This window comes from Pelophylax lessonae, assembly GCF_965119305.1.
Source record: "Pelophylax lessonae genome assembly, chromosome: 2".
Taxonomy (NCBI): Eukaryota; Metazoa; Chordata; class Amphibia; order Anura; family Ranidae; genus Pelophylax; species Pelophylax lessonae.
Window position 1 is genome coordinate 80,351,919 of NC_138769.1, and position 27,408 is coordinate 80,379,326.

General features: G+C 40.9%; 1 protein-coding gene across 1 annotated transcript in view; it reads right to left on the reverse strand.

The window, feature by feature from the left end:
- TMPRSS15 (transmembrane serine protease 15) overlaps positions 1-27,408 on the reverse strand; it is a gene marked incomplete at its 5' end in the record, with an annotated part of 640,117 nt that overhangs the window by 83,051 nt on the left and 529,658 nt on the right. Inside the window, 3 exon segments of the mRNA XM_082246136.1 lie at positions 7,665-7,846; positions 12,201-12,366; positions 16,212-16,261. Of these exon segments, the coding sequence (XP_082102262.1) occupies positions 7,665-7,846; positions 12,201-12,366; positions 16,212-16,261 (398 nt within the window).

The window sequence follows — 27,408 nt, forward strand, 5'->3', positions numbered from 1 at the left end:
TGGTTCCCCAGCCTTATAGGCGGATGCTTCTCGATCTAGCCCACAATGATGCACTGGGAGGACACCTGGGGGCAGAAAAAACAGAGGCCAGGGTAACTGACCGGTTTTACTGGCCAGGGGTAAAGGCCGAGGTTAAAAGGTATTGTGCGTCCTGTCCGACTTGCCAGTTAACTGCCCCGGTGTCCCATTACAGAAACCCCCTGATACCCTTGCCAATTATCGAGGTACCATTTGAACGAATTGCAATGGATCTCGTAGGACCCCTGGTGAAGTCAGCAAGGGGGTACCAATATATACTAGTCATCCTAGACTATGCCACTAGATATCCAGAAGCAGTCCCTTTAAGGAAAACTTCCTCTAAGGCCATTGCCAGGGAACTGTTTCAAATGTTTTCCCGAACGGGGTTCCCCAAAGAAATATTGACGGACCAGGGCACCCCTTTTATGTCCAAAGTGATGGCGGACTTGTGCAAACTGTTCCAGATTAAACAGTTGCGGACGTCCGTCTATCACCCGCAGACTGATGGCCTAGTCGAGAGGTTCAATAAAACTTTAAAATGCATGTTAAAAAGAGTGGTCCAGAAAGATGGGAAGGATTGGGATATGTTACTCCCTGCCCTGTTGTTTGCCATCCGGGAGGTTCCACAAGCATCAACGGGTTTCTCACCGTTTGAGTTAGTGTATGGGCGAAGGCCCCGGGGGTTGCTAGATCTAGTAAAGGAGACATGGGAAAGTGAGTCTTCCCCACACAAAACTGTGGTAGAGCATATCTCCCAAATGCGAGAGAGAGTGGCTAAGGTAATGCCGTTGGTGAGGGAGCATCTGCAGAAGGCTCAAGATGCCCAAAGAAGGGTGTACAACCGGTCGGCTAAAATCAGACAATTTCAAATAGGAGACCGGGTGGCCGTCCTAATACCAACGGTGGAGAGCAAGTTCTTGGCCAAGTGGCAAGGTCCGTTTGAGATAGTGGAAAAAATGGGGGAAGTGAACTACAAGGTACACCAGCCTGGGAGAAGAAAGCCATACCAGATCTACCACATAAATTTGTTGAAACCCTGGAGAGATAGAGAACAGGTGTCTGCAGTGATAGGTGTCCAGTCAGGGGACCCTGCAGGGATTGACCTAGTGCAGGTTGCTGCTACCCTGTCTAGGCCCCAGACCCAACAGGCAAAAGAATTTCTGCAAAGAAATAGGGACATGTTTTCAGGGTTACCTGGTCTCACCAATGTCATCGAGCATGACATTGTAACCGAGCCCAATGAAAAAATCCGGTTAAAGCCGTATCGTATCCCAGAAGCTCATAGGGTGGCAGTGTCTGAGGAGGTAAAAAGAATGCTTGAGCTTGATGTCATTGAAGAGTCGCAGAGCGAGTGGTCGAGTCCAATTGTGTTGGTGCCTAAACCCAACGGCACTCTTCGCTTCTGCAATGACTTCAGAAAGCTTAATGAAATCTCCAAGTTCGATGCATATCCTATGCCCCGGATAGACGAGTTAATTGAGAGGTTGGGTCCAGCCAGGTATATCACCACGCTTGACCTCACAAAAGGGTACTGGCAGATTCCCCTAACCAAGGAGGCCAGGGAGAAAACAGCCTTCTCCACCCCGGAAGGCCACTTCCAGTACAAAAGGATGCCATTTTGTCTGCACTCTGCCCCTGCCACATTCCAACGGGCCATGGATAAAACTTTACGTCCACATCAAAGATATGCTTCCGTCTACCTGGATGACATAGTCGTCTTCAGCACTGATTGGGAGTCCCATCTTCCCCGGGTTCAGGCAGTCGTAGACTCCTTGAGAAGAGCAGGGTTCACCATCAATCCAGAGAAATGTGCAATCGGGATGGAGGAAGCCAAGTACCTAGGGTACATTGTGGGTAGAGGGCTGGTTAAACCCCAAATGAATAAGGTAGAAGCCATACAGGGCTGGCCCCGTCCCCTAACCAAAAAGCAGGTCAGAGCATTTTTGGGCATAGTTGGCTACTACCGGAGGTTTGTCCCCAACTTTGCCACCATTGCTGCACCATTGACTGACTTGACCAAAGGTAGAAAGTCAGTGATGATAAAGTGGAGCGCGAATGCCGAAGAAGCTTTTCAGAAGCTTAAGGCGGCATTATGCCAACATCCGGTGCTCGTAGCTCCCGATTTCTCCAAGGATTTTGTAGTGCAGACAGATGCTTCAAGTGAAGGATTAGGAGCGGTCCTTTCTCAAGTGGTCAATGGGGAAGAACACCCCGTGGTTTTTCTGAGTAGGAAGCTAACGACAGCAGAGAGAAACTACGCTGTGGTGGAGCGGGAGTGTCTTGCCATCAAGTGGGCTTTGGACTCCCTACGGTATTTTCTCCTAGGTAGGAGGTTTCGCCTGGTGTCAGACCATGCCCCATTGACCTGGATGAGACAGAACAAGTACACCAATGCCAGGGTGACAAGGTGGTTCCTTTCTCTCCAGGAGTTCAATTTTGTGGTAGAACACAGACCCGGGAGACAGCATCAGAATGCCGATGCCCTCTCCCGAGTCCACTGTATGCTGTCGTGTGGTGCCTCCAACACCTCCGCGTTGAGGCAGAGGGGGGGGATATGTACAGGACGCCAAGGTTGGGTCCTGGACAATCGTTATATATCTCCTGTGTTTGGGTTGTGGTCTCTTTAAGGGAAGTTGGGAAATGTTCAGGGGGTCACCCAAGACGGGTGAGAAATTCCTGGAAATAGCTAAAATCAGGAGGACTGAATCGCAGTGCTCTCTGTGTTGAATAGAGCGATATTTGGGACCCGGAATTTGGGGGGCTCTGTAGTGATATTCGGGTGGGAAAGAGCCCCCACCCCTGACCATAAGGGATTCCAGCACATACAGGGTTAAGACCCATGAGAAGCAGTCCTTAAGAGACAGGAAGCAGCAATAGGTGAGTGTGGGGGAGGAGTAGTTTGGTGGTTGCACCTGTCTGAAGGAGCTGCAAGTTTGCTGGAAGCTGCTGAGAGGTCTATTAAGGACTGTTTCAAACCTTGGGGTGAAGACCCATCCACAAAACCGTATGTGCCTTTTTTTCTTGCTTTATTCCTTTGTGCTGAAGAAAAGCGGACTTTATTTTGTGTTTGATTTATGCACTGCTGGAAGCCTGTTTAAGTTTGCTGAAATAAAGCCTTTTTGTTTATGTTTTAAACGGTTGTGCACTCAATCCGGTGGAGCTAGAACCCCCAAACTTTACAATATATATATATATATTAGCAAAGACCCTAAGTAATAAAATGGTGGTCATTACAATTTTTATGTCACACTGTATATGTGCAGCAAATTTTTAAATGCAATTTTATTGAAAAAAAAAAAAACACATTCATGAATTAGAAAAAAAAAACACAATATTAACCTCAATTTCTTTGTATAATGTTAAAGATGATGTTACACCAGGTAAATAGATACCTAACATGTTACACTTTAAAATTGCACACGCTTGTGAATGGCAACAAACTACGCTACCTAAAAATCTCCATAGATGTCCCTTTTACATTTTTTACAGTTTTAAAATTACAGAGGAGGTCTTGAGCTAGAATTTTTGCTCTCGCTCTAATGTTGACAGCAATACCTCACATGTGTGGTTTAAACACTGTTTACATATGCGGGCATGGCCTACGTATGCATTCACTTCTTTTTGTGAGCACGAAGGGATGGGAGTGCGATAAACATTTTTTTTTATTGTTTATTTTATTTTTATTTTTACACTTTAATTTTTTATTTTATTCCTATTACAAATAATGTAAACACCCCTTGTAAGAGGAATAAGGCATGACAGGTCCTCTTTACAGAGAAATCTGGGGACTATAAGACCCAACATTTCTCCTCTATGCTGGAAAGCTTGAGATTTAAAAAAATAATAATAATAATTTTAGGTTTTTCAGCAGAAAAAGGGCAGTGTTTACATCCGCCCGCACCAGAAGTGATGTCATGATGTCGCTTACAGCTTACGAAGGTAATAGAGATGGCCGGGGACCATCTAGTCCACAGCCAGCTCTAAGGTAAACTGCTGCCGGTGGTTTCATTCTCCGGTTCCCCGATTGCACAGGAGAGACCAGAAAAGCACCTAAACAGCCAATATGATGGCTTTTACATTGCAAGGAATCGCCGGCTGAAAAAAAATAAATATCTGAATGATGCCTGCAGCTGCAGGCATCATTCAGATATCTCCACTTAAAGCCCAGGCCATCATATAATAGCCTACGATGAGCAAGTGGTTAATGGTGACCACACCCTCTTTGTTAAATGATTGATTTCTTCTCTGATTGACCTCTCCTGACAGGAATAACTAATCAACAGTCGACAACACAATTGATCGATATGCCACATTTTGCAAAGTGGAATTTTATTGATAGCTAGAAGATATGATCCTAAGTTGGATCTCTTTCCACTGGGCAATCTCATAATCCAATCGATCAAAATATGATCAAATTCATGACATAATATATGACTGAATTAAACTGATTAATAATTTTCCACCCTTGCTCAAATCTGATCCAAACCAAGTCTAAATCAACTGGAAGGGAAGTTATGGCTATTTGATTGACTTCTGATTGGATTGTTTTGACCAAATTGCACATCAATTGGATAAATAAATCAAAGTGTGTAAAGCCACCATAACAGTATATCATATATTGCTATCTGAAGATTCAAATTTTAAAGCACCAGTAATCAGTAATGAGTCAAGACATTAGTATCCTCTAAGACCATTTAACAAATATGAAAATTATGAGGTGGCATAGGTACCCATCAACATGAAAATTCCAAATGTCATGTCAACGGATCAAAAAATGCTTGCTGTCTGAAAGCTCATAAGATTGGGGGTGGGTGGTAAAAATTGTTAGTAATAGTATCCCCTTTTTCCCAAGACCCAGGATAAGCAATGCTAGCATAATTGAACCACTGATTCACCCTTGTATCTACATAGATGTATCACCCTTCTAGCTAGGTTGCTATAGTTGAGGCAGTGTTTAATTGCTTTTGACTGTTGAGAGGGTGACCAGCAGGCGGCTGAGGTGTGCATAAATAGCATTGGGCCTAGAATAGCAGGGTCCTTGTTTCTATGGGAGATGACCCAGCCTGAGGACTGAGGCCCTGTGGACTGATAGCTGCAGCTTAGAAAACATCTTTCTGGGTCCCTGCTCCAGTTAGAGCTTGGGGACCCACATCTGGAGTCCCTGAAAGCAGTGCAGGAGGTCCACAAATGATCTGACCTGGTATTCTGTGGAGAGGCTGACTAGTACTCTAAGAGAGCATTAAGTACCCGTGGCTTAGTGAGTACAACCCGTAAAGATCCTAGAGGATGTCCTGGTCACTTTTCGGAGAGCTCTCTCCAGTTTTCTGACTCGGGCTGTACCTCCGCAAAGGGATCCTCTGAGTTATAGTTCATCAAATAATCAATACAAGAGGGTGCTTGCACCCTGAAGAAACAGAACTGTTAGTGGTGTCCTCCATCATATTTCTGCTAGTTTGAAGTATCCCAAGGCTCACCCATACCCTACCCAAATTAAACCAGCAAATAAACTGCAAAAAGTCATACACCACCTGTTTCCTGAGTTAAGGGACTGTGAAATACTGTGTGCCTGGCTGAGACATGCCCTACTGAGAATGGGACCTGGGATAATATAGCCAGCTTGGTTTGGAGTCTGTGCTACACAGACATAAACATGAATGCTCAACTGAGCCAAGTTTACATAAACTGTATATGTACACGGTGGAAGACAGATGTGTTGTAGCTGGATGGATCATTCCTCCATGTCAGTCTACCCTCTTAAATGTATATGCTGTTGAAGTAAGAACTAACTTAGTAATCTGTCATTGATTGGCCAGCTAACCACTTGTATCTCTATTAAAGTGGTAGTAAAGTTAACCTAAACATAAAAAAGGGGGGTTACCCCTGCAGATTTGAGCCATAATATGCTAGCATGCACTGCATACTAGCACATTATGTTAGACTTACCTTTAGAATGGATCCCTTCTGTGATGCTTTGTCACCGCTGATAGGGGTTCTATCTTCACCCGGTCTTCCTTCCGGGTTAGCGAGCTCCGGCCATCTGAGTAGCTGGAGCCGTGATGACATCACCCCTGACCATGCGCGTGGGAGCCCCAGGCACGGCAAAGAGCTCTGAAGGAATGGCACAGGTAAGCTGTTCCTTCAGAGCACATGTGCCGGTGATGTCGCTGGCTGGTGCTCGCTGGAATATCTTTTAAACAGTGCATGTTTAGGAGATATTCATTTAACCTACAGGTAAGCCTTTTGTTAAGCCTACCTGTAGGTAAAAATGGCATAAAAGGGTTTACTACCACTTTAAGCTGTGATATATGCTATTAATAAAAGTCACAGCCCCTGGGGTGAACCCTTCAATGCTAAAACAGCTCTTATATGAATTTAAACTTTATTAAGTGTCATGCCTGGAGTTTAGCTTTGAAGTAATACTAAAAGATATCCTTATTCTCCAAAAATTAGCCATACACATCAACTACTTAACCTCCCTGGCGGTATGATTCTTTCGGATTTTAGGTGCTGAAAGTGGTACCATTATTTTGTATGTAATTCTTAAGAATGAGCAGCCCAAACCAACTATTTACACATGATTTTTTTTTACTGTGTGTTCTTCTTTATAACATCTCGGGTATGATAAAGTTTGAAACACAAAATCATAAATTATAATATAATAAAAAACTATAAATAAGTTAAAGTATGTATGTATACATACATATATATACTGTGTATACATACATATATATACTGTGTGTATATATATATATATATATATATATATATATATATATATATATATATATATATATATATATATATATATATATATATATATATATATATATATATTATATATATTCATATATATATATACATAAAAAGTACAGTAAAACTGCAGGAAAGGGCACTGGGGGGCAAACTAATGTGATTTTTTATTTATTTTGCATTGTATCAGTGTGTTTGGTGTGTTTTACATTTGATTTGCTGCCAGTTCCACCCCCCTGCGAATGTCACATCGCAGGAAACAGAAGCCGGGGCACGGAGAGGATCGGGAAGAAGATCCGCTGCCAGACACCACCGAGATACATCGCTGGATCCTGGTGACAAGGTAAGTAACCCCGCTTTCAGGATCCAGCGATCTTCCTAGCGGTACCCCGAGTGTGGCTCGGGGGTTACTGCTTTTGGCTCTGAAGTTTAACCCCCGAGCCACGCTCGGGAATACCGTTAGGAAGGTTAATGGCCCTCACTTCTGTTTATTTGGAGCAAGTAGTGCACATTAGTTGTGGTCATGTACACTGCTTTATGCACGCTACAAATCCCATAGTCCAGCTAGTGAATGAGCAAGAGAGAGTGGGACCATTGAGAATGAAATGAATGTAGCTATCCTCTATCAGAAAGCTGGCTCAAAGAAGCAAAAAAACAAAACAAAATACATTTGAAGATTTGGAGGAGGCTGAGAGCAAAATAAGGCACTCTTTTGAGTTAGGAATACATAGTAGAATAGAACATTCTTTTTTTTTTTAATTTTAGCTTTTTTTTTTTTTAGTTTAGTGTCACTTGAATTGATAATTCATATATAGCATACTCTGAGTAGTCTAAGCATTAGCAGGTTAACTAATTGATTTCTCTAGTTGCCTGGCACTATACTATTATCTCCTTACCTGTATAATTAACCTTAACATCTAGATGCATCATGACTATGTCGCTGTATTTAGTGCGTCTGTTGTAATGTGGGTTTATGATGATCTGGTCAATCCATCTGGTTTCCGTTTGCGGGTAGGTGAGGTTGGCACTGTTATGCATTCCTAGATTGGCTTTCCATTTGGATGGTACTAAGTTCCTTCTGCAGATCACAAAGAAAAGTTCAGAATTGTAAATGGCTGAATGCTTCCATCTCTGTGTTCTGTGTTAATCTTTGACCTCTTTTGCAGTACACATAATTTAAACTTTGTATCAGATTAAGTGAGATAGTTTATTATAGCTTGAAAGCACTTAATGTTTTCTGACTGCTCCATGGGACACAAGTTCCCTAACACAGAATTATCAGCAGATATCTTGATTCCAGCCAGAAAGCTATAAATTATAACAGTAGTGGGAACAACAAAACCGTTATAAAGGTGTTATTAATTGAATTATTAAAAACAGCTAAGTTAAAAATCTCAAACTAATTAGTCATCAGCCTCCTGATGTAAATGATTAGTAGTATGCCCGGCTTGAGAAACATTTGGTTTGAGAGACCGGTTCTTGGCACCTCCACTCTGCATGGAGAGGGGCTAAAAAGCAATAAGCAGTGCAGCTGAGATCTGCCTTACAACCAACTGGGACATCATTTACATATTGCTAAAGGCTTTATCTGTGAACCGCACATTTACTGCAAGTCGATATTATATGTTAACCAAACATATGAATATAAATAACTTGGGCTGTGGCTGGTTGCAACAGCAGCTGTTTTAATATTGATTTTTCATTTTGGAAATGTGAACAAGGATAGGGTGTCAAACAATGACAATACTAAAGGAGGGAGTGCACCAAAATACATTATTTAGATATGATTTCTGCCCAGACAAATGTCTGTTTAACTCAAACATGATTTAATATTGTTTTGTTTAACTATAAAAGTTCCCCTTAGCCAACCCAAACTGGTATTTTTTTAAAGATGAATTTCTCTCTTGTTTTGGATGCCAGCCTTATATGAATTATTCCCTTGTTTTACTTGCCAAACTGCAATTGCCACTTAGAAGGGGCACCTATCTTCCTGAAGATTTGATAATGACGAGAATGAATATTTGGTTTTAAATGATGAATAATGTAGGAAGAAAAGTAAGGCCCCATTGCTGCAGGAGGTGAAGCTATATTTGACTGATGAAGCTTAAAGTGTTACTAAATCCAGGACCCTGCATTCACTATATCTGGTCTCCCACAGTACACAGAACATGGAAAAGCAATAGTTTTAGTAAATATAAACTGCTAAATGCCTTTTCTCATCAGCAGTATATAGCAGTCTTGTGACTTCTATCAGTATCCGGCTGAGAACTGGTTAAAGCTTGTAGGAGGAGATTTAATTCTACTTTGACTGTCATATGAGGCTGCGGGTCCCCTGACCCTCTGTCTGGACAGTGCTGTTTGGCCCTGTGCTGATCACATGCACCCTCCCAAGAAAAAAAAACTCTCTAGTAATGCATACCAAACTGAGCATGTGCAGAGTGCCTCCAACGCTCTGTTCTATCAGCAGGTGGATTGAGGACAGTAAAAGAAGGGGAGGATCAGATAATAAAGGATCACAGGGATTGTAGAGTCTTGTTTACAAAAAAATAAATAAATAAAAAACATGTGGCCCATCCTCCTCTTCTCATGTCCCTCTTCTGTGCTGCTGGCTCCTTTCTCCTGTTGAGTGCCCCCATAGCAAGCAATATGCTATGGGGGCACCAGAGCCGAGTCACGGCTCCCTGAGTCCATTCAAACACGGAGCCGACCCCACTCCCTCTCTCTCTTTCTTAGCTGACTGACTTTGATTAACAGCAGTGGGAGCCGATTGTCTTAGCCAATGAGGAGAGGAGTCCCGGGCAACTGAGACAGTCCTGCAACATCGCTGGATAAAGATGGGCTCAGGTAAGCATTAGGGGGGTTGCTGCACACAGAAGGTTATTTTATCTTAACTCATATACTGCATTAAGATAAAAAAAAACCTTCTGCCTTTACAATCTCTTTAACTCCTTAGGTTCCACAGTGAATATAACAGGCATGCTTTACTGCATATACAGACTGATTTTACTGTTGTGAGTTTAGTAACACTTTAAGTTGGCCATACACTAGTAGATGTTAAAATGAATGTTCATTTGATGACTTGACGAATGCCACTCAAACTTACTTCAAAATTTTGTTTGCTTTTAACATTCAGTTTTGGAATAAACATAATTTCCTGAACAAAAAACACATAAACTCATTGAAATGTGTTTGTTCAAGAAAAGTTTTCTATCCTATTCCTCTGTCACTATGAATAAATACAAAGGTTGATTTGCCCCCACTAACAATTATAAAATTGAATGAACATTCATAAAACAAAAATTTTTGAAGGAAATTTCACAAGTGTAGGACCAGCTTTACCAACAGAGATGCCAAGAGATATAGTAAAATATATCAGCCAGCCCACTTGCCTCTACACATACCACAGGCATCAGTTATATGTGGAATAACTCTTTAAAAGTGACTTCTCATCTCTCCTCCTGCCTTCACCGCAGATCTTTGCTTTAGTGAATAAAAACATGGCAGCTGAAGATTTTGCAGAATCCAACACTTCCACAAGAGTCAGATTCCTGGTCCATCTATAACCAGTAATTTAAACCCCTAGCTCCTATATCACTACTGTATCCTGTAGTCATGTAGGGGTTGGCTAGGGGAACCACAGCACATGGTGGGGAGTGGGGACCATAAAATCAACACTTCTGGAAGTGTTACATTTTGAAGGATCTACACCCAGTAGTTTCTCTTTAATACTGCAGAGATCTGTGGGGAGGGCTGAAAGACAGGTTAGTATTCAAGGTCTTCTTTTTCTTTTTTTGTGAATAAAGACTTGTGCATATAGACTTTAGACTAAGAAATAAGTCAAAGTATGCTTTTGTGCAGTTTTGACTCATGTTCGAGTTTCTTAAACCTACTCTTGACTTTTGAGGTGGTTAAAACTTGCTACAGGCTGCTTCAAAGTTGCTTTGAGATGTTTCAAGATGTTTTTATAGTCATGAGTTTTATGAAGAAGGAAAGCTATTCAGAAGCAGGCAAATTCAAAAGCCCCAAGTTTGGCCATACACAGCCCAACCCCACCCCACCCCACCCCTATTGTAATGGTTCAGTGCATTGCTCAGCCAAGGATCAGGTTATCTAGGGTTAACAACATGTATTTCAACATGTATAGCACTTGTTATCACACACATAGATTGTATAATTTCTCCATGTGTCAGAGTTGATTTCATTCTCTTCTTGATAAAATGAAGAACGGTGTTAAACATCTGCTACTGGGGTAGACACAGGGGTGGATTCACTAAAACCGGAGAGTGCAAAATCTGGTGCAGCTCTGCACAGAAACCAGTCAGCTTCCAAGATTTTTTTTTTTTTTGTCAAAGCTTAATTAAACAAGCTGAAGTGAGAAGCGGGTTGGTTTCTATGCAGAGCTGCACCAGATGTTGCACTCTCCAGTTCTAGTAAATCAACCCCACAGTGTCAGGTTCCAGCACTGCAGAGGTTGTGAAAATATGTTTTACATAAATTGCTAAGTTTGTTTTCTTGCTCTGGGCATTAAAACATATTTACCAAAAATCAAATAAAATATATAAATAATGCTGCAGGGTCCCTTATATCACTCTGACCCTAGGGTAGGAGATGCAAAGTCAGAACAGCCCAAGACTCTCCAGAACACTCACTTCAAGATTCTGTGAACCCCTTGGCAGGTGAAGGATATAATATGATATGTCCAGTTCAGACTGCACTACTTCATTGTTTTTACTATTGTAATTATCCACTGGAAAGTAACAAAAATGCTACTGATCAAAAGTAGAGTAGCATTGCCATCTCCACCCACTAGTATGCGATCAGAATAATGAAATCAGGAATCACTGTGGACTGGGATGGACACTGCATATATACACTTAGCTATAATTTTTTGAAGATGTAGGCAGTTGGCTGTAGGGGGTTCACTGCAAGGTTCCCAGCCCACCACAAATAATCAAAAGGTAAAATAATGGATCCAACACTGAGCAAGAAAATACATTGAATGCATTCTTTATAACAGAGTAAAAACTACCTCACATCTGTTGTCTGTGACTGTTTCATTTTTCAACCCCATTTTTATTCTGCAATTCCCTAAAGGGCAATCATTCTTCAAAGATGCAATAAAACATTTCCTCTATTTACTAATGAAGATTAGGTTAAATGTGTGAATTACATATCAATTAAAGACAAATTGAATTATTCAATTCTGCCTATGCGTAGTGCAGAGACCACCACCTAATTAGGAAGACCCAAACTGCATTATTGGAGTTTCTGCTGTGCTGCCTTGAATGAGTGGGTTGATCCGTCAGGTCTCTATTCAAGATATCTTAATGGATAAATTATATAAAACACAGAAAAATCTGAATGAGCTTTCTAAAGTACTGAATTTGCTAGACATTAATAAAATATATATAAAAAAAAACATAGACACGTACCCATAGACACAGTGAGCTGCTGACACCAACCACTCATTGTTCACCAGAGATGCTCCACATACTTGTCTTTCATTGTAATAAAGAGAGACAATCCAAGGCCATGCACCTACTGCTGCATCTGTTCCACCAACTATTCTTGAACTGTCCAAGGCTCTCTTTCCACATTCTAATTAGAAACATACACAATAAAGAATGTCAAGTATTGTACATTAAAGGCTAAGTTCTTATTATTCCATGAACAAAGCTATGCCGTCAAGAAGCCCTATAAATATGAAACATTAATTTAAATCCTAAAGGCTAGGTTCACTTTTTCCATAATATAGACCATGCAGTCAAGGGGCCCCAGTAGATATTGAAAAACTGTGCATCTTTGTACAGTGTTCATTCATTTTATTGTCATGCCTGTAGGCCGGTGGGTCCCCATGGATACCTGACCCTAAAACTACCAGTTAGCAACCTCATGCCTTGCATTTAAGCTGAAAATTGTTGGATGCACACTCCAAGCATTACAGGTTTTGAAACGGGACAGGAGATTTTCAGCCAGGCTTTCAGAGTGGCCCAAATGGCTTACAGGTATGACAAAAAATGAATGAACATTTTACAAAGCTGAACAGTTTTTTAATACCTACTAGGGCCCCTTGACTGCACAGGATATTTTTGGTAATGAAACACTTATCCTTTAAGTTTCAGAAAAACATGTCACAAATGTAGAATCTGTAGAAACCCTTGAGAGGTCAGCCTGCAGTCGTCTACATCCAGCTTCAAAGTCAGAACTCTGGCATGCTCCTCTACCTCTCTTTTGGTCAGTGAGGTTGCCCATTACATTGAGCAACCTATGGTAAAACAAAGCTTATGAGAAGAATATCGAAGGAACATACAGGCAATTTTTTTTTTCACTTTAAAGCGACCATTCAGTGGCTGCTTCCTCCACATGTTTAGGTCTGATGTTTTTACTTTTCAGTGCCTTACAGTCGTACTTGCTCTATTAGGTTTATGGGAACTACTGAGTTTCAGGTAATTCTGTAACCAGTTGTATTCTATTCATTTGGCCTCTGGTATACTAGCTTGCACTTCTGTGTATAATCTGTAACAAGGGCTCTTATTTCGTATGTCTCTAATAACTTATTTTCTTGCCAATTGTTTGCATTACATATTTCTCATGTATTTTCTACAGGGCCGGGAGAAGGGGTGCGCAGGAGGGGTGGCTGCCCTGGGCATTGTGGTATCATGTGAGGTGGGGGGCACCACAAGGAGGTGGGGGAAGGGATTTGTGTTGGGAGGGGGAATTTGGGGGGTAGCAGAGGATAAGATTTGTTCTAGATGGGAACATTTGGCAAGTGGTGATTGGAGGGGTTTGTGCTAGGAGGGGGGATTTTTGGCACTGTGCTTTGGGGGGGGGGGGGATTTGTGCTAACAGGAATGATTGGGGGTATTTGTGCTAGGATGGGAAGCACAATTTGGCATGTTCGCCCTGGGCTCTAGATGACCTTGTCCTGGCACGGATTTTCTTTATCAAACAGCCCTTGTCCTGCTTTTTACTTTAACTGAATATGTACAAAGTAGGTGCGTGTCTTTTGTATGCATTGATGCTGTTAACATATGCCATTTTCATGACCAATAAGTACTCTTTTTGATTAATAAAATAGAATATTTGGGACAGAATGACAAAGACTCTTGAAAGCCCATCCTATGAGCCACTATTCCCATCTTTGCAGTGATCCTCCACCTTCTTTACTCTTAAAACACATTGCATTTTTACGCAGAATACCCTGTGTAAACTCCATGTCAGAGCTTAGCAATATTAATGATGTCAATGCCATCTGTCATTTGACATTATTTGAGCCTGGCAAATGACAGCACTTTATTATGGAAGAAGAGCACTTGCTTGCCCCTAAGCCAAAATCACCTTTTTTACGGTGACTTTGATAGAACAAGGAGCTGTAATGGAGTACTAAAAGGTGAGTCAAAAGTGGAACAGAGAGTAGATTAGCAAGAGATTATTGGGGTTATTTATTAAAATTGGATCATGCAAAATCTGATGCAGCTTTGCACAGAAACCAATAATCTTCCAGGTTTTATTGCCAATGCTTCATTGAAAAAGCTGAAGTTAGAAGCTGAGTGGCTACCGTGCACAACTGCACCAGATTCTGAGTGCTCCAATTTTAGTAAATCTCACCCTCTGTCACCTTGCCCTGAATGAAAGAGTCTAATTAATTTTAGTACAGATGCACTTTAACCACTTTGCCACTGAGTACCGTAGTACTATTGCGGCAAAGTGGCTCGTTATCGTCTGACGACGTAGACCTACGTCGTCAGACACTCCCCCTTGTGGGCGGCGCTCGCGCGCCGACGGAGGCTCGCTCCCGCTGTATTCAGTCACAGCGGGAGTCGGGCCAGGGGAGGAGCAGCGGTAATCGCCGCTGCTCTGCCCCGATCGTCGGGGATCTAGTGTGGAGGTCCGCCTGCCTGTGTAAACACAAGCGGGCGAATCTCCCAAGTGACAAGGAGTGACAGATCGGAGTGTTCAGCATAGCTGAACACTCCGATCTGTCCCTGGCTCACACAGTCACCTCCCCCCCCACACGTCAGTAAGCACCAGGCATACATTAACCCCTCCCTCTCCAATAAAATGAACCCCTTCCCTGCCAGTGTCATTTTTACAGTAACAGTGCATATATATAGCACTGATTACTGCAGTAATGTCACTGGTACCCCCAAAAATGTCAGTCAAGGGTCCCATCTGTCCGCTGCAATGTCGCAGTCCCGCAAAAAAAATCGCAGATCGCCGCCATTACGCGTTAAAGAAAACCCACCAAAAATGACAGAAATCTTTCCCTTTGTTAGTAAACGCAATAACTTTTGCGAAAACCAATCAAAATACGCTTATTGTGAATTTTTTTACCAAACATATGTAGCAGAAAACAAATTGGCCAAAAATTTTAAAAAATTTTGATTTTTTCATTTTTTTGGGGGGGAATTTCATATAAAAAAATGTGAAAAATATTGTTGTTTTTTCAAAATTTACGCTCTTTTTTTGTTTATAGCGCAAAAAGTAAAAATCGCACAGGTGATCAAATACCACCAAAAGAAAGCTCTGTTTGTGGGTATGGCGTCGCACGACCGCGCAATTGTCAGTTAAAGTTGCACAGCGGCTCAGACGTAAGACAGCAAAATGCTCTAGTGGTAAAGTGGTTAAAGAAAAGCAAAAAATGGTGCTTAAAAAAGACTTTCAACTTCTTCCGCTACTTCCCTCCACTCCTCCTTTTATTTCATTTTCTTTCGGTGTTATGCTGTGTTTTTTAATTTGCCTTTTTTTTTAGCTTAAAATGTCTGGCCCCACTTTCTCATACACGTCAGACGCCTTCATTGAATGACACACATGCTGTGCCTCTCGGGATAGGCACGACACATATCCCATGAGGCATAGCCTTCCATTCAGAAAAGGAGGAGGGGCAGGTCTATCGGTGCATCATCGGGAGGCCCATCAATTGAACCAGGAAGAGCTGGCGGGCCTCTCGATGGCGTCAGATAGACATAGTGGCACAGGACAGGGCTGAGAGGATCTCAGCGTGACATCGCTGGATCTGCTGGATGGGTGAGTATATGAAGTGTGCAGATACCAACTTAAGGTAAGGGGGGGTGGGGTTAAAGAAAAAAAAGTGGGGGGTGGGTGCAGATCCTCTTTAAGTATGGGATTGACAGTTGTAATTAGATACTTAATAAGAACTAGAACGAATTAGATACTTAATAGAACTAGAATTAATTAGATACTTAATAATAAGATACTTAGGAAATTTGTAAATGCTGAAAATAAGAAGACATCTTTATAATAGATAATATTTTAGAAGATATAACATTTATAGGAAGGTTTTCTGATTCCACACTGCTTTGCTTGTTATTTCGCTGGCTATATATGCAATTGCTAGATCTTTTTCTGTTTGTACACATTATATGTCTCTACACTAAATAAAATAAAAAAAACGTCATGCATCATTAGGAAAATCAACTTACCTCTGGGGTTGCATTCAATATAAATAACACTCTGATTGGCACACTGATTACTGCAAGAGAAAAATATATTTTTCTCACTCACAAGGTTTTAGTAGGAGCATACTCATTTACTGCTTGTAAATTAGAGCTTTTAATGAAGACGCTTATTTACTGCTTGATGTCATCATGAGCTAAATGCATTCTTGTAGTGCCTAGGCAGAATTGTTTAGCAGACCAGTGGTTGTTAGGTATTTACTCACATTGTTTGTTTCTTATACAATGAGGATTAAACATAATTATTGTAAGAAATACGCTAAGCAAAACTTGCAACATGTAAATAAGCAATTAAAAACCTGTCAATAGGATCCTGGCAAGGCTGGGTCTCCTCATAAGAGATAGATTCATGAGTAAAGGCATAAGCGATAAATCCAACCAAGTCAATTCGTCAAAGATAGCCAGCAGGTACTCAAAAAATAATGTAGTATGTTGAATCAGCATATAGAGGTTTTATTAAAAAACTACTTACAATCAGCAACCGATAAAAGGCAGTGTATACATCCAAAGTGATATTCGCTGTTCTCAGCGTGTCTTAGCTTGTGTGGGTGGTCATTGACGCGTTTCAGCCAATCAACCATCGCCTGGTATAGATTTGAAGGGGAACTCCACGCCAACATTAAAAAAAAACACATGAGTCCCCCCCAAAATCTATACCAGACCCTTATACGAGCACACAGCACACAGGAAAAGAGGTGAGGCTGTCAATCAGCTGAAGATCCCTGCCCTGTCACCATTTTTCTCTTGGTGTCAGGAAAACTTTTCAGATGTGATTCATGCTGATAGCAGAGGAATGAAGCAGCAGAAAAAAGTGACACTTGGTGCTCTTTATTGAGACGAGTACTCACTATAGAGATATATGCTTTTTTTCATATTTCATATCTGAGGATTACAATCACGTTAATGTAAAACCCACTTAATACAGGTTAAGTTCAGGTCAGGAGTAGGTCAACTGCAGGTCAAATGCACCTAACAATGAATTCTCAGATCTCAGAAGCATCTAAAGCATATGCCATCGACACAAGCTTAAGGCCTATTAACCCAGACCCTAACTCAACTAAAAACATTCCAGGTGCATTGGGGAAAAAATGTGCAAAGTTTTACAGTTCATTTTCTTTGAAAAGAGGATGTATCCTGAGTAGAAAAGCCTGTCTACTTGCCAGGGGATTCAGAAAATGTATGGAAGCAGTGGTCATTCTGAAAACTCTGGCATGTTCCTTGCTAACTCAGCAAAGTTCATTCTTCCTACTGATTGAAAAGCTCTAGCTCTGACTTAGCAGAGTGTTGGAACTCTGCAGAGAGGCCACTGCTTCTAAACATAGTGCAAGGGTCTTTCTTTGTAAAGTCTGTAAAGGCTCGTTCACACTTGTGGCAGCCCGATCTGCAGTGGAACACTTTTCTGATGGTCGACTGCCACCTCCTAAATATCTGTTTTTCCTTTGGCAGCCAAACAGGGATTTTGAATGGGAGTACCGTGCCACAGCCAGGAGTCTAGTGTTTGGCTTGTGGTTGCAGTACGGCTCCATTCACTTACAGGGAATCATGCCCCATGGCGGTTCATGCCTGCTGAATGCGACATAGGGTATCATTTTGCCAGAGATGCAAAATGAATCATTTCAGCCATGGCATGTCTGGCCTCTGTTGCAGCCTAAGGGGGGAGAAAGCAAGGGTGGTTGGTAGGGGCAGTAAAATGAGCGTGTAAACGAGCCCTAAGACTTTTAACATCTTTTTATTTTGTCATACCTAAATGCATTTAGCTAATTTAGGCAAGGTTCAATTTTGCAAATAAAAGAAAATTGCATTTTTTTTTGGGACCAGATTTGGCTATTTTGGTAGTATGCTTTAAAAATGTATTTTGAATAATGACTATTATTTAGAGTAATTATAAGCAAAATGTTTTGATTTCAGATACAAAACTAAAATATTCTTTTGTTTGTCATTCTTATAATGTCTATGTATATAAATGTATATGTTGTTCACACATTAGACCAGATTTCCTAAAGAGAAAAACATTGTAAGCTGTCACATCATTACACCTACAAACCCAGCTGAAAAACTAAGTGCAGTCACACAGTATTTACTACTTGCCAGTGATGCTCACAGAAATGTTCATAATTATGATAGTCTACATATTGTATGTCTACTTCACTAACAAGTGCGGTTTGCTCAGCAGCATATTCCCCAGTGTAAGAATGGAAGCGAGCTAGTGGTGCCATACCAAAAAAAAAAATAGAATTTTCTTTAATGTTTCCTCTAACATCTTTTAGCTATTTTGCAGTAGTACTGATCACACAGTGTGTTGATGCCCGTTGCACAATGAAAATGGTACGTGTGTATTTTTGGCTACGTTGTGGTGCCTAATGCCATATGCATTACTGTCTGACATAATGTGCATTAATGCACTGCAATGCAGGGCTGAAGTCTAAATTAGCCCAAAAGGTGGCTGTAAAAAAATTGGAAGTAAAGAGGCCATAGTGCATGCTTTGCAGGTGTATCACAGTATGCAAACACATACATTCTGGCCACAGCAAATGCACGTTCACAATTTTACTATGCTGCTATTTGAGAATGCATGTTGTGATGAAAAATACACATACTTACGATGCCTTATTTGCTCTGAGAGCACTGCAGATTTTTTTGCAGCTGCTCCTTTCATAGTTCAGTGAGCACTTACGGTTCTTGTCGCATTATCATTTTTTGAGCTTTTAATACAGAAATTGAATACACATTGCTTGGGGCACCATATCTGCATACAAGGCACAAAATCAGCATTTTTCAGTGTCCTATTGACACTACCAGTGGGAACTGCAATGTATGCATTGAGCAAAACTGAATTCTAAATCAAACGTGCTAAGAGAAATGCATTTACTGGGTGTGCAACCATCTGCGTACCAAAGCAAACCCACAACACAAGAGTGGTAATGATCTTGACAGATATTTATTTTCTCTGCATTTGCTTTTAGTAAATAAGGCCCATTGTGTTTCTTACTTGGTCAAAATAGGTGTGTGCACTTTTCAAAGTGTACTAAAAATGTCTAGCCTTAGCATATATGGAAATTGGAGTGACTTTGACAAGGGTCAAACTGTAATGGCTAGACGACTGGGTCAGAGCAACTCCAAAACTGCAGCTCTTGTGGGGTGTTCCCAATCTGCATTGGTCACGAGTTATCAAATCTTGTTCAAGGAAGGAACACAAGGCTTATTGAAGCACATGGGGAGCAAGGCTTGCCCATGTAGTCTGAATCATTAGAAGAACTACTGTAGCTAAAAAGCTGCTTGCTGTGAGGCCATGCATGCATGCCCACTCCTGAGCCCTGCTCCAGAGGGCCATGCATGCATGCCCGCTCCTGAGCCCTGCTCCAGAGCATGTCTTGGCCCCCGTCCCCCCTCACTGGCTGTGATTGAAAGCAGTGGGAGCCAAAGGCTGCTGAGAGAGCAGCTTCTCTTGTGCACATTGCTTGGCCAAGATCAGGCTCAAGTAAGTATTGGAGGGGGAGGGGGAGGGGGAGGGGGAGGGGGGGGGGCTGCATGCATAGCATGCGTGAAAGTAAAAAGGTTTCAGACTTTAGAATCATTTGCTGATTCAGAATGAAATGTATCAGAAAACAGTATGTTACAGTTTTCTGCATATGGGGCTGTGTAGCCGTATACTGGTCAGGATGCCCATGCTGACGTGTGTCCACAGCTAAAGCGCTAAAAATGGGCACGTGCGCATCATATATGGTCCATGGAGCAGTCTATGAAGTGTTGACTTGGCCTCCAAAAGTTCTAGATCTCAGTCCAATCCAGCATCTGTGGAATGTCCTGGAAAAATACGTCTGATCCATGGAGGCCCCACCTCACAACTCACAGGACCTAAAGGATCTGCTACTGATGGCTTGGTGCCAGATACCACATCATACCTTCAGAGGTCTACTGGGATTCATGACTTGTTTGGTCCCAAAAAAAGGATCTTCTCAATATTAAGTGGGAGTTCATGTTATAGGGGGTTTGTCAAAATTCTTTGGCTAAGGGGGATATATGTAGGGGTAATTTAACCACTTCAACACTGACATTTTCAACTTTCAGTGGTGTCGCACTTTAAATGACAATTGTCCGGTCATCCATATGAAATATGTATCATTCTTTTGAGAGAGATAGAGCTTTCTTTTGGCAGTATTTAACTACCACTCAGTTTTTAATTTTGTGTGAAACAAATGAAAATCTTGAAAAAAATTTTTTAAAAAATGTCATAGTTTCTGTTTTAACATTTTGCAAATAAGCAATTTTTCTTCTTCACCAATGTGTGCTGATGAGGCTGCACTGATATGATGCACTGATGGGCACTAATAGGCGTCACTGATGGACACTGCTGAGGAAGCACTGATAAGGCAGCACTGATGGGCACTGATAGGCGGCACTGATGGGCACTGGTGAGCACTGATAAGCTGCACTGGTGGGCACTAATAGGGCTGCCCTGATTGTCAGGGCACTGATAGGATGCACTGATGGACACTGATGAGGAATCACTGATAAGGCGGCACTGATGGGCACTGATAGGCGGCACTGATGAGCACTGATAGGCGGCACTGGTGAGCACTGATAAGCTGCACTGATGGGCACTGATAAACTGCAGTGATTGGCACTAATACGGCTGCACTGATAATCAGGGCACTGATGATCAGTGCCCTGATTATCAGTGTAAAAAATGTACTGAGAGCCTTACCAGTAACTGGCTCTCCCTTGCTTACACAGAGACTTGCAATAACCGGCAAGTCTGTTTACACGAAATTAGCTGTGATTGGACACAGCTCATCGCATGGTAAAAGGCCGCTGTGATTGGCCCTTTACCACAATCTGTGGTCAGCTTTGTCCAGGGGGTGCGCCGGGGGCAGGGTTCTGGGAGGTTGCCCATGGATGCCCTCCTAGAACTAGGAAGCCGCTCTATAGCCTTCTTTCGGCTATAGTGTGGTACTAAAGTGGTTAATGTGCAATTAGAGCAAAGCTTTTGCTTTGTCTTTAATGTGTTGAAACAGCCACTTGTAGTCTGCATCAGAAGCCTGTATGACAGTGTGACAACTCAGGGACACGAATGGGAGGCAGGGATAAATTGTTGGCACTCTAAACTGTGAAAGTGCCTGAACAAGCATTGCCATTGCAGGGTCACCAGTTATTATTTTAGTGAAAGCTGCGGATTTAATAATATGGAAAATTACTTTTGAAATGAGATGAACATGTTAAAGCTTATATGAGAACTCAGTGATTGGATTTACATTAGGGCTGTCATTTCCTTTTGAGTCTTTACCTGTCATTCTTCATCGTATTTTAGAAAACATATATTGACCTAGCAGAACCATTGTACGGGAGGAAGCACTACAATTCTACAAAATCATCTGGCATATTATGTATTGGAAGCCCAATGCAGACATAAGTGTACAAGGTTCTTTCCAGACATCTTCTCACTTGAAATATTTTATTACAGTGGCCACTAGAGATCAGTAGATCCTCAAGAATTGCCTGTTTAATAGCCGGATATTAGAATAGCTAGCAGAGAGGTTAAACGCCAGCACAATGCAAAGCATGTATTGTATTCCCGCATGTATTGAAAATGCTGCAATGTTATTGCAGAATAGGAATAAACGCAGGAGGCGAAAAGAAAGCAACAGTAATCAATAGGCTGTTCACACATACACAAGAAACACTGCTCGGGAATGTTTTCTCATTATAAGAGGATCAGGAAGATAAAGCAGAGGTATAATAATATAATAAAAAAACATAATCAGTTATACGAATAATTCATTACAACTGTTCTGTAACATTTAACTCTTCAATTGCATTTGCAGTGTATACACCATTCATATTTGTAAGTGATACAACAAATATAAGCAAATATTGTGTGGCCTCTGCTCTATGGGCAGTTTCTTAGCCATGCAGGACTATTAACGCTTACCTAGGATGTAATACTGTAGGAGTCCGGATCTTCAGGATCTTTACTAACCTAGATTGTAATGTGTGGCAGAAACCTAAAAACTAACCTGTAATATAATGAGTATTGATAAGCTTTGGATTAGACCAAACATAGACCAAAGTAGAGTTCAATCTGTATTTTGCCTGTTTTGACATTAGGCAAATGAGCATAATAATTGTGTTTCCCCACCAAGTCAAATGTCCAGCTTCAGAAATAAGTTACACATTTAGCAGCAGTATTAGTAGCGCTTCCAGTGGTGACAACTTCCCATTCGGGTAGGTTGTAAGGAAGTCCTTTTCGGGTAGTCACACATTTAGCAGCAGTATTAATAGCGCTGCCAGTGGGGTCAACTTCCCGTTCAGGTAGGTTGTAAGGAAGTCCTTTTTGGGTAGTTATGACATTTTATTTACAACGTTGTACAAAGAAAACCAAACTGGCAGAGAATTGTCATTTACTTCCACATTAAATTGTATTTTTTTTTACTTTGCAAATGTTGATTTAGCAAAAATTACTCCACTCCTGCCTAGTGGCAAGTAGGACCAGAAGTGTGCAGCGAGCACAAATGCCTTTCCCTAAGGCTTCAACGTTTTAGGATGGTGGGGTGATGGGGGGTAGCAGGCAATTACTGCATAAACTTTAGATCCAATAAACGCTTTTCTTTTTTTTTTTTTTTATTATAAAATACACATAAAAAGAATGTAAAATCTGTGCTCTGTGTTAATAGGGAAAAATAGTGTAGAAACAATTCTGCGCTAAACTAAATATTCAAAAGAGAAAAGCTGCGTACACAAGACCCACAAACAAAGATCCAAAAATACAACACAGCAAAAAGTGTAGCGCTAATCATAAATGTAAAAAGCATGGATGAATATATAAAACCACCAAATAAAAATTGAAATCACATGGCATAAAAATGTGCAAATAACTTATAAAAATATTTGGTGAGAACCAAGGACAGTCCCAAAAAGTGATAATGAGGGCTCAAAACCATAAGAGAAATGGTGAATAGTCCAAATAAATTCTTCAAATCCAACACCAACAGAGAAGTGTAGGTAGAAGAACACCACAAGTGCAGCTGATGGAGAGCAGCTTACCAGAACACTGTGGTCATTCAAATTAATGAAATGAGCTCGCCAAGCCTTTAAATCAATAGGATGTACTCCAGCCCAAACAGGGAAAGCAGGCAGTGAAAGAGGAAGCTCCGGTCTCCACAGTAAGTATGTTCGTTAGTGGTCACATATACATGGAGATATATGATAAAAGAACATAGAGTGATACTGCAAGGTGCAATCGAAACATTTATTTTGGAAAACTACTCACAATGACAGGCGAAATACAGGCACATTCAACATAGAAGCTGCGGTCAGTCCAATCGCGAACCACCTTAAGTGGTTAACCACTTTAAGACCGGAAGAATTTGCCCCCTTCCTGACCAGGCCCTATTTTGCGATTCGGCACTGCGTTATTTTAATGGACAAGTGCGAGGTCGTGCGACGCTATACCCAAACAAAATCTACGTCCTTTTTTTCTCACAAATAGAGCTTTTCTTTGGTGGTATTTGATCACCTGTGTGATTTTTATTTTTTGCGCTATAAGCAAAGAAAGAGCACATTCTGCTGTATGACATTCCCAAAAAAAAAAAAAAAAAATGTAAAAATCAATATTTTTTTAACATTTTAGGCCAATTTGTTTTCTGCTACATATTTTTGGTAAAACAAATTGCGATAAGCGTATTTTGATTGGTTTGCTCAAAAGTTATCGCGTCTACTAACTACGGGAAAGATTTATGTCATTTTTATTGTTTTTTTTTTTTTACCAGTAATGGCAGCGATCTGCGATTTTTCGCAGGACTGCGACATTGCGGTGGATATATCGGACCCCTAACTGACATTTTTGACACTTTTGGGGGTACCAGTGACATTACTACAGTAATCAGTGCTAAAAATATGCACTGTTACTGTAATAATGCCATTGGCAGGGAAGGGGTTAACCCTGTGGGTGATCAAGGGGTTAAATGTGAGCCTAGGGGAGTGATTCTAACTGTGGGGGGAGTGTGGCTTCTGAAATTACCATAGAAACATGTGATCCTATATAGCAGGATCCCATGATCTCTATGATCGTTTCAGGGAGAAGAACGGTCAGCTGTGTTTACAACAGCCGACCGTCTTTCTCTCTCAGCGGGGAACGATCACTGGTGTCAGGCAGCAATCGGAGTCGCCTGACACAGGCCTCGGCTTCCCCGCTGACAAGCGGGGTAGGAGCATGCCGCCTGTGGCGCCGCTCGCCCCCTAGACTCCCGAGAGCGAGCGCCATACATGTACATGCGATTCACCCAGGAACTCCTGCCTGTCGCAGTACATCTGTGGCGGGCGGTCGTAAAGTATTTAATAATACAATAAATTCCTTATTTGGGGATAATATTGTCAATATCATCTATGGTTGCAGCTAACTATATACCATTATTAACCTCCCTGGCGGTATGATTCTTTTGGATTTTAGGTGCTGAAAGCGGTACCATTATTTTGCATGTAATTCTTGTGAATGAGCAGCCCAAACCAACTGTATACATTTATTATATATATTATATATATATATATATATATATATATATATATGTATGTATACATATATTAAATATATATACGTATATATATATATATATATATATATATATATATATATATGTATATATATATGTATATAATGTATACAGTTGGTTTGGGCTGCTCATTCACAAGTATTACGTATATATATATATATATATATATATATATATATATATATATATATATATATATATATGTATATATATGTATATATATATATATATATACATATATTTACATAAAAAGTACAGTAAAACTGCAGGAAAGGGCACTGGGGGGCAATGTAATGTGATTTTATTTTATTTTGAACGGTATCAGTGTGTTTGGTGCATTTTACATTTGAATTTGCCGCCGGTTCCACCCCCCGGCGGACGTCACGTCGCCGGAGACGGAAGCCGGGGCTCGCAGACGATCGGGAGGAAGCTCCGCCGCCGCACACCGCCCGCAGTCTTCGCTGGATCCCGGAGAAAAGGTAAGTAAAACCTCCTCCAGCATCCAGCGATCTTCTTAGCGCTACCCCGAGTGTGACTCGGGGTTACCGCTTTTGGCACTAAAATCTTACCCCGAGTCACACTCGGGAATACCGCTAGGAAGGTTAAATAAGTTAAGGAAGGAATTAGATAAAAAATCTTACAAGGAACCATCTTGGATAGGCCTACTTGCCTACTTTCAAAATTATGACCCTCCCACAGATTCTATATGTTTTCCGTACTTTACCACTTCCGACCCCAGCTCATTTAATGAAAAAATGTACAATGCTTCTTAAAGATTATATTTGGCAGGGTAAGCATCAAAGGTGTACATGGTCCCATCTGACTAAATATAAATCAGTGGGAGGTATCAGTATGGTTCATTTGGAAGATTATTATTGGGCATCCCAGTTGGTATCTCTTAAATCATGGTTCTGTAATGATAAAATCCTCCGAAGATGTCTTGTTAATGATGAAATGCATCAAGGAGTGGCCTACCAATGACGACATCACGAACGCCCGATCACATACCAGCGGTAGTGTTTGAAGCCATCAGCCTGCTGCTCTTCTGGTATACAAAACAAATGCCTTTTATGTTTTGTATGAAGGTAATTGTAGCAATATTTTTAAATAAATCTTTTTTATATCCTGATGGTCTTCACTATGGGAGTTTTTCTTTTTTTTATCATTGTGAGTCTCCCCTAAATGATCTGTGATCCATATGAGATTAACCCTACTGGATAAACTTGCAGTTTGACCTTTATAATTTATGGTCCTTGACATCTGGTAAGAAACCTGAGTGTGAGGGTAATGCTGGTGATGGATCCCTTTACTTTCACTATGCAGGGATCATTCCTTCATTGGATTGTTTTGCATTGTTTTTGATTTTTTGTGTTGCATTATTAAGATTATTTTGCACTTATAGACTGCTTTTGAATTTTTACGTTTCAATATTACGATTGGGTTTTATTTTGCACTTGGGCACTTTTTATGTACTACTCAATGTTTTATATAGTTGCGTTATTTTCTTTTTTCCCCTCCTCCCTCATCCTGCCCAGATAATGTGTATTCTCTGATACAGAGCTCAGATTAGTGGATGACCTTGTTCTACATCAGGCAGGGTGGCACTTCAATCCTACATTGAAGTAGCTAGCTGCGATGTACTGCTTTTCTTTTAAACAGACCCTACTGGAGGACCTGCCCAGTTGAAGGCTTGCAAGCAGATGGATTTTGCATAGCATGTACAGATCCATAGGTTTAAAAAAATGTACAAGTCCATTAAAGTGATGATCTAGCCTAGGGTGAGTAGGTCTGGATTATATCTTCACTTATAAATACAGTACAAGTTTACCATAATTTTATCAATACAGTGCCCAGAGTTAATTCAGAATATGTGAATCATTCTAACAATACAATGTTAAGGAGAGGCCAAATGTTTGATTAGTGTGCCTGCACAGCACCCTGCTCCTCACTGGACACCAGCCAACGTATCTGCATCCTAATTAGCAGAGTCTAGAGGTAAACATTCTCACCTAACTTCTGAGACAAATATGTGTATTCCAATCTTCAAGATTTTGAAAAAATGTAACAACCCATAACTTCCATACCCTACATTGCAAGTGCAAAACTTCTTGAAAGAGCATGGTTGTGCAGAGATGAGATGTTAGACTTCACTCTTACTAGTTTAGCATGTTAGCATAGTAGAATATGGCAGATTTATTAATATTTGGATCTTTTTAAGATGGCACTGATTCTGCTAGGTGTAAAGAATCAGTGCTTGGAGTCTATGCAGAGAACAGTTGAATCCACTACTCTTACTTTTGGATCAGTAATTCATAACTGGACCTAGCTATTTTGGTTATACTTCTACTATGGATCACAGAAGTGCAGTTTGTTCTGCACTTCTGTGATCTGTCATCTGATCTGTTGCCAAGCCAGTCCAGGATCTGGGAAGATCCACCCAGAAGCCTGAACTGAAAACTGGGTTAGGCTGGCCATAATATATACAATTTTCTTGTTCAGGTCAAATCCAAACACTTTTAATTTGTATGCAATCAGGCAGGCCCTTGCACTACATAGTTGAAGGTAATTTTAAATAAAATTGAACAAGAAAATGGTATAATGTATGGCCACTTTTAGCC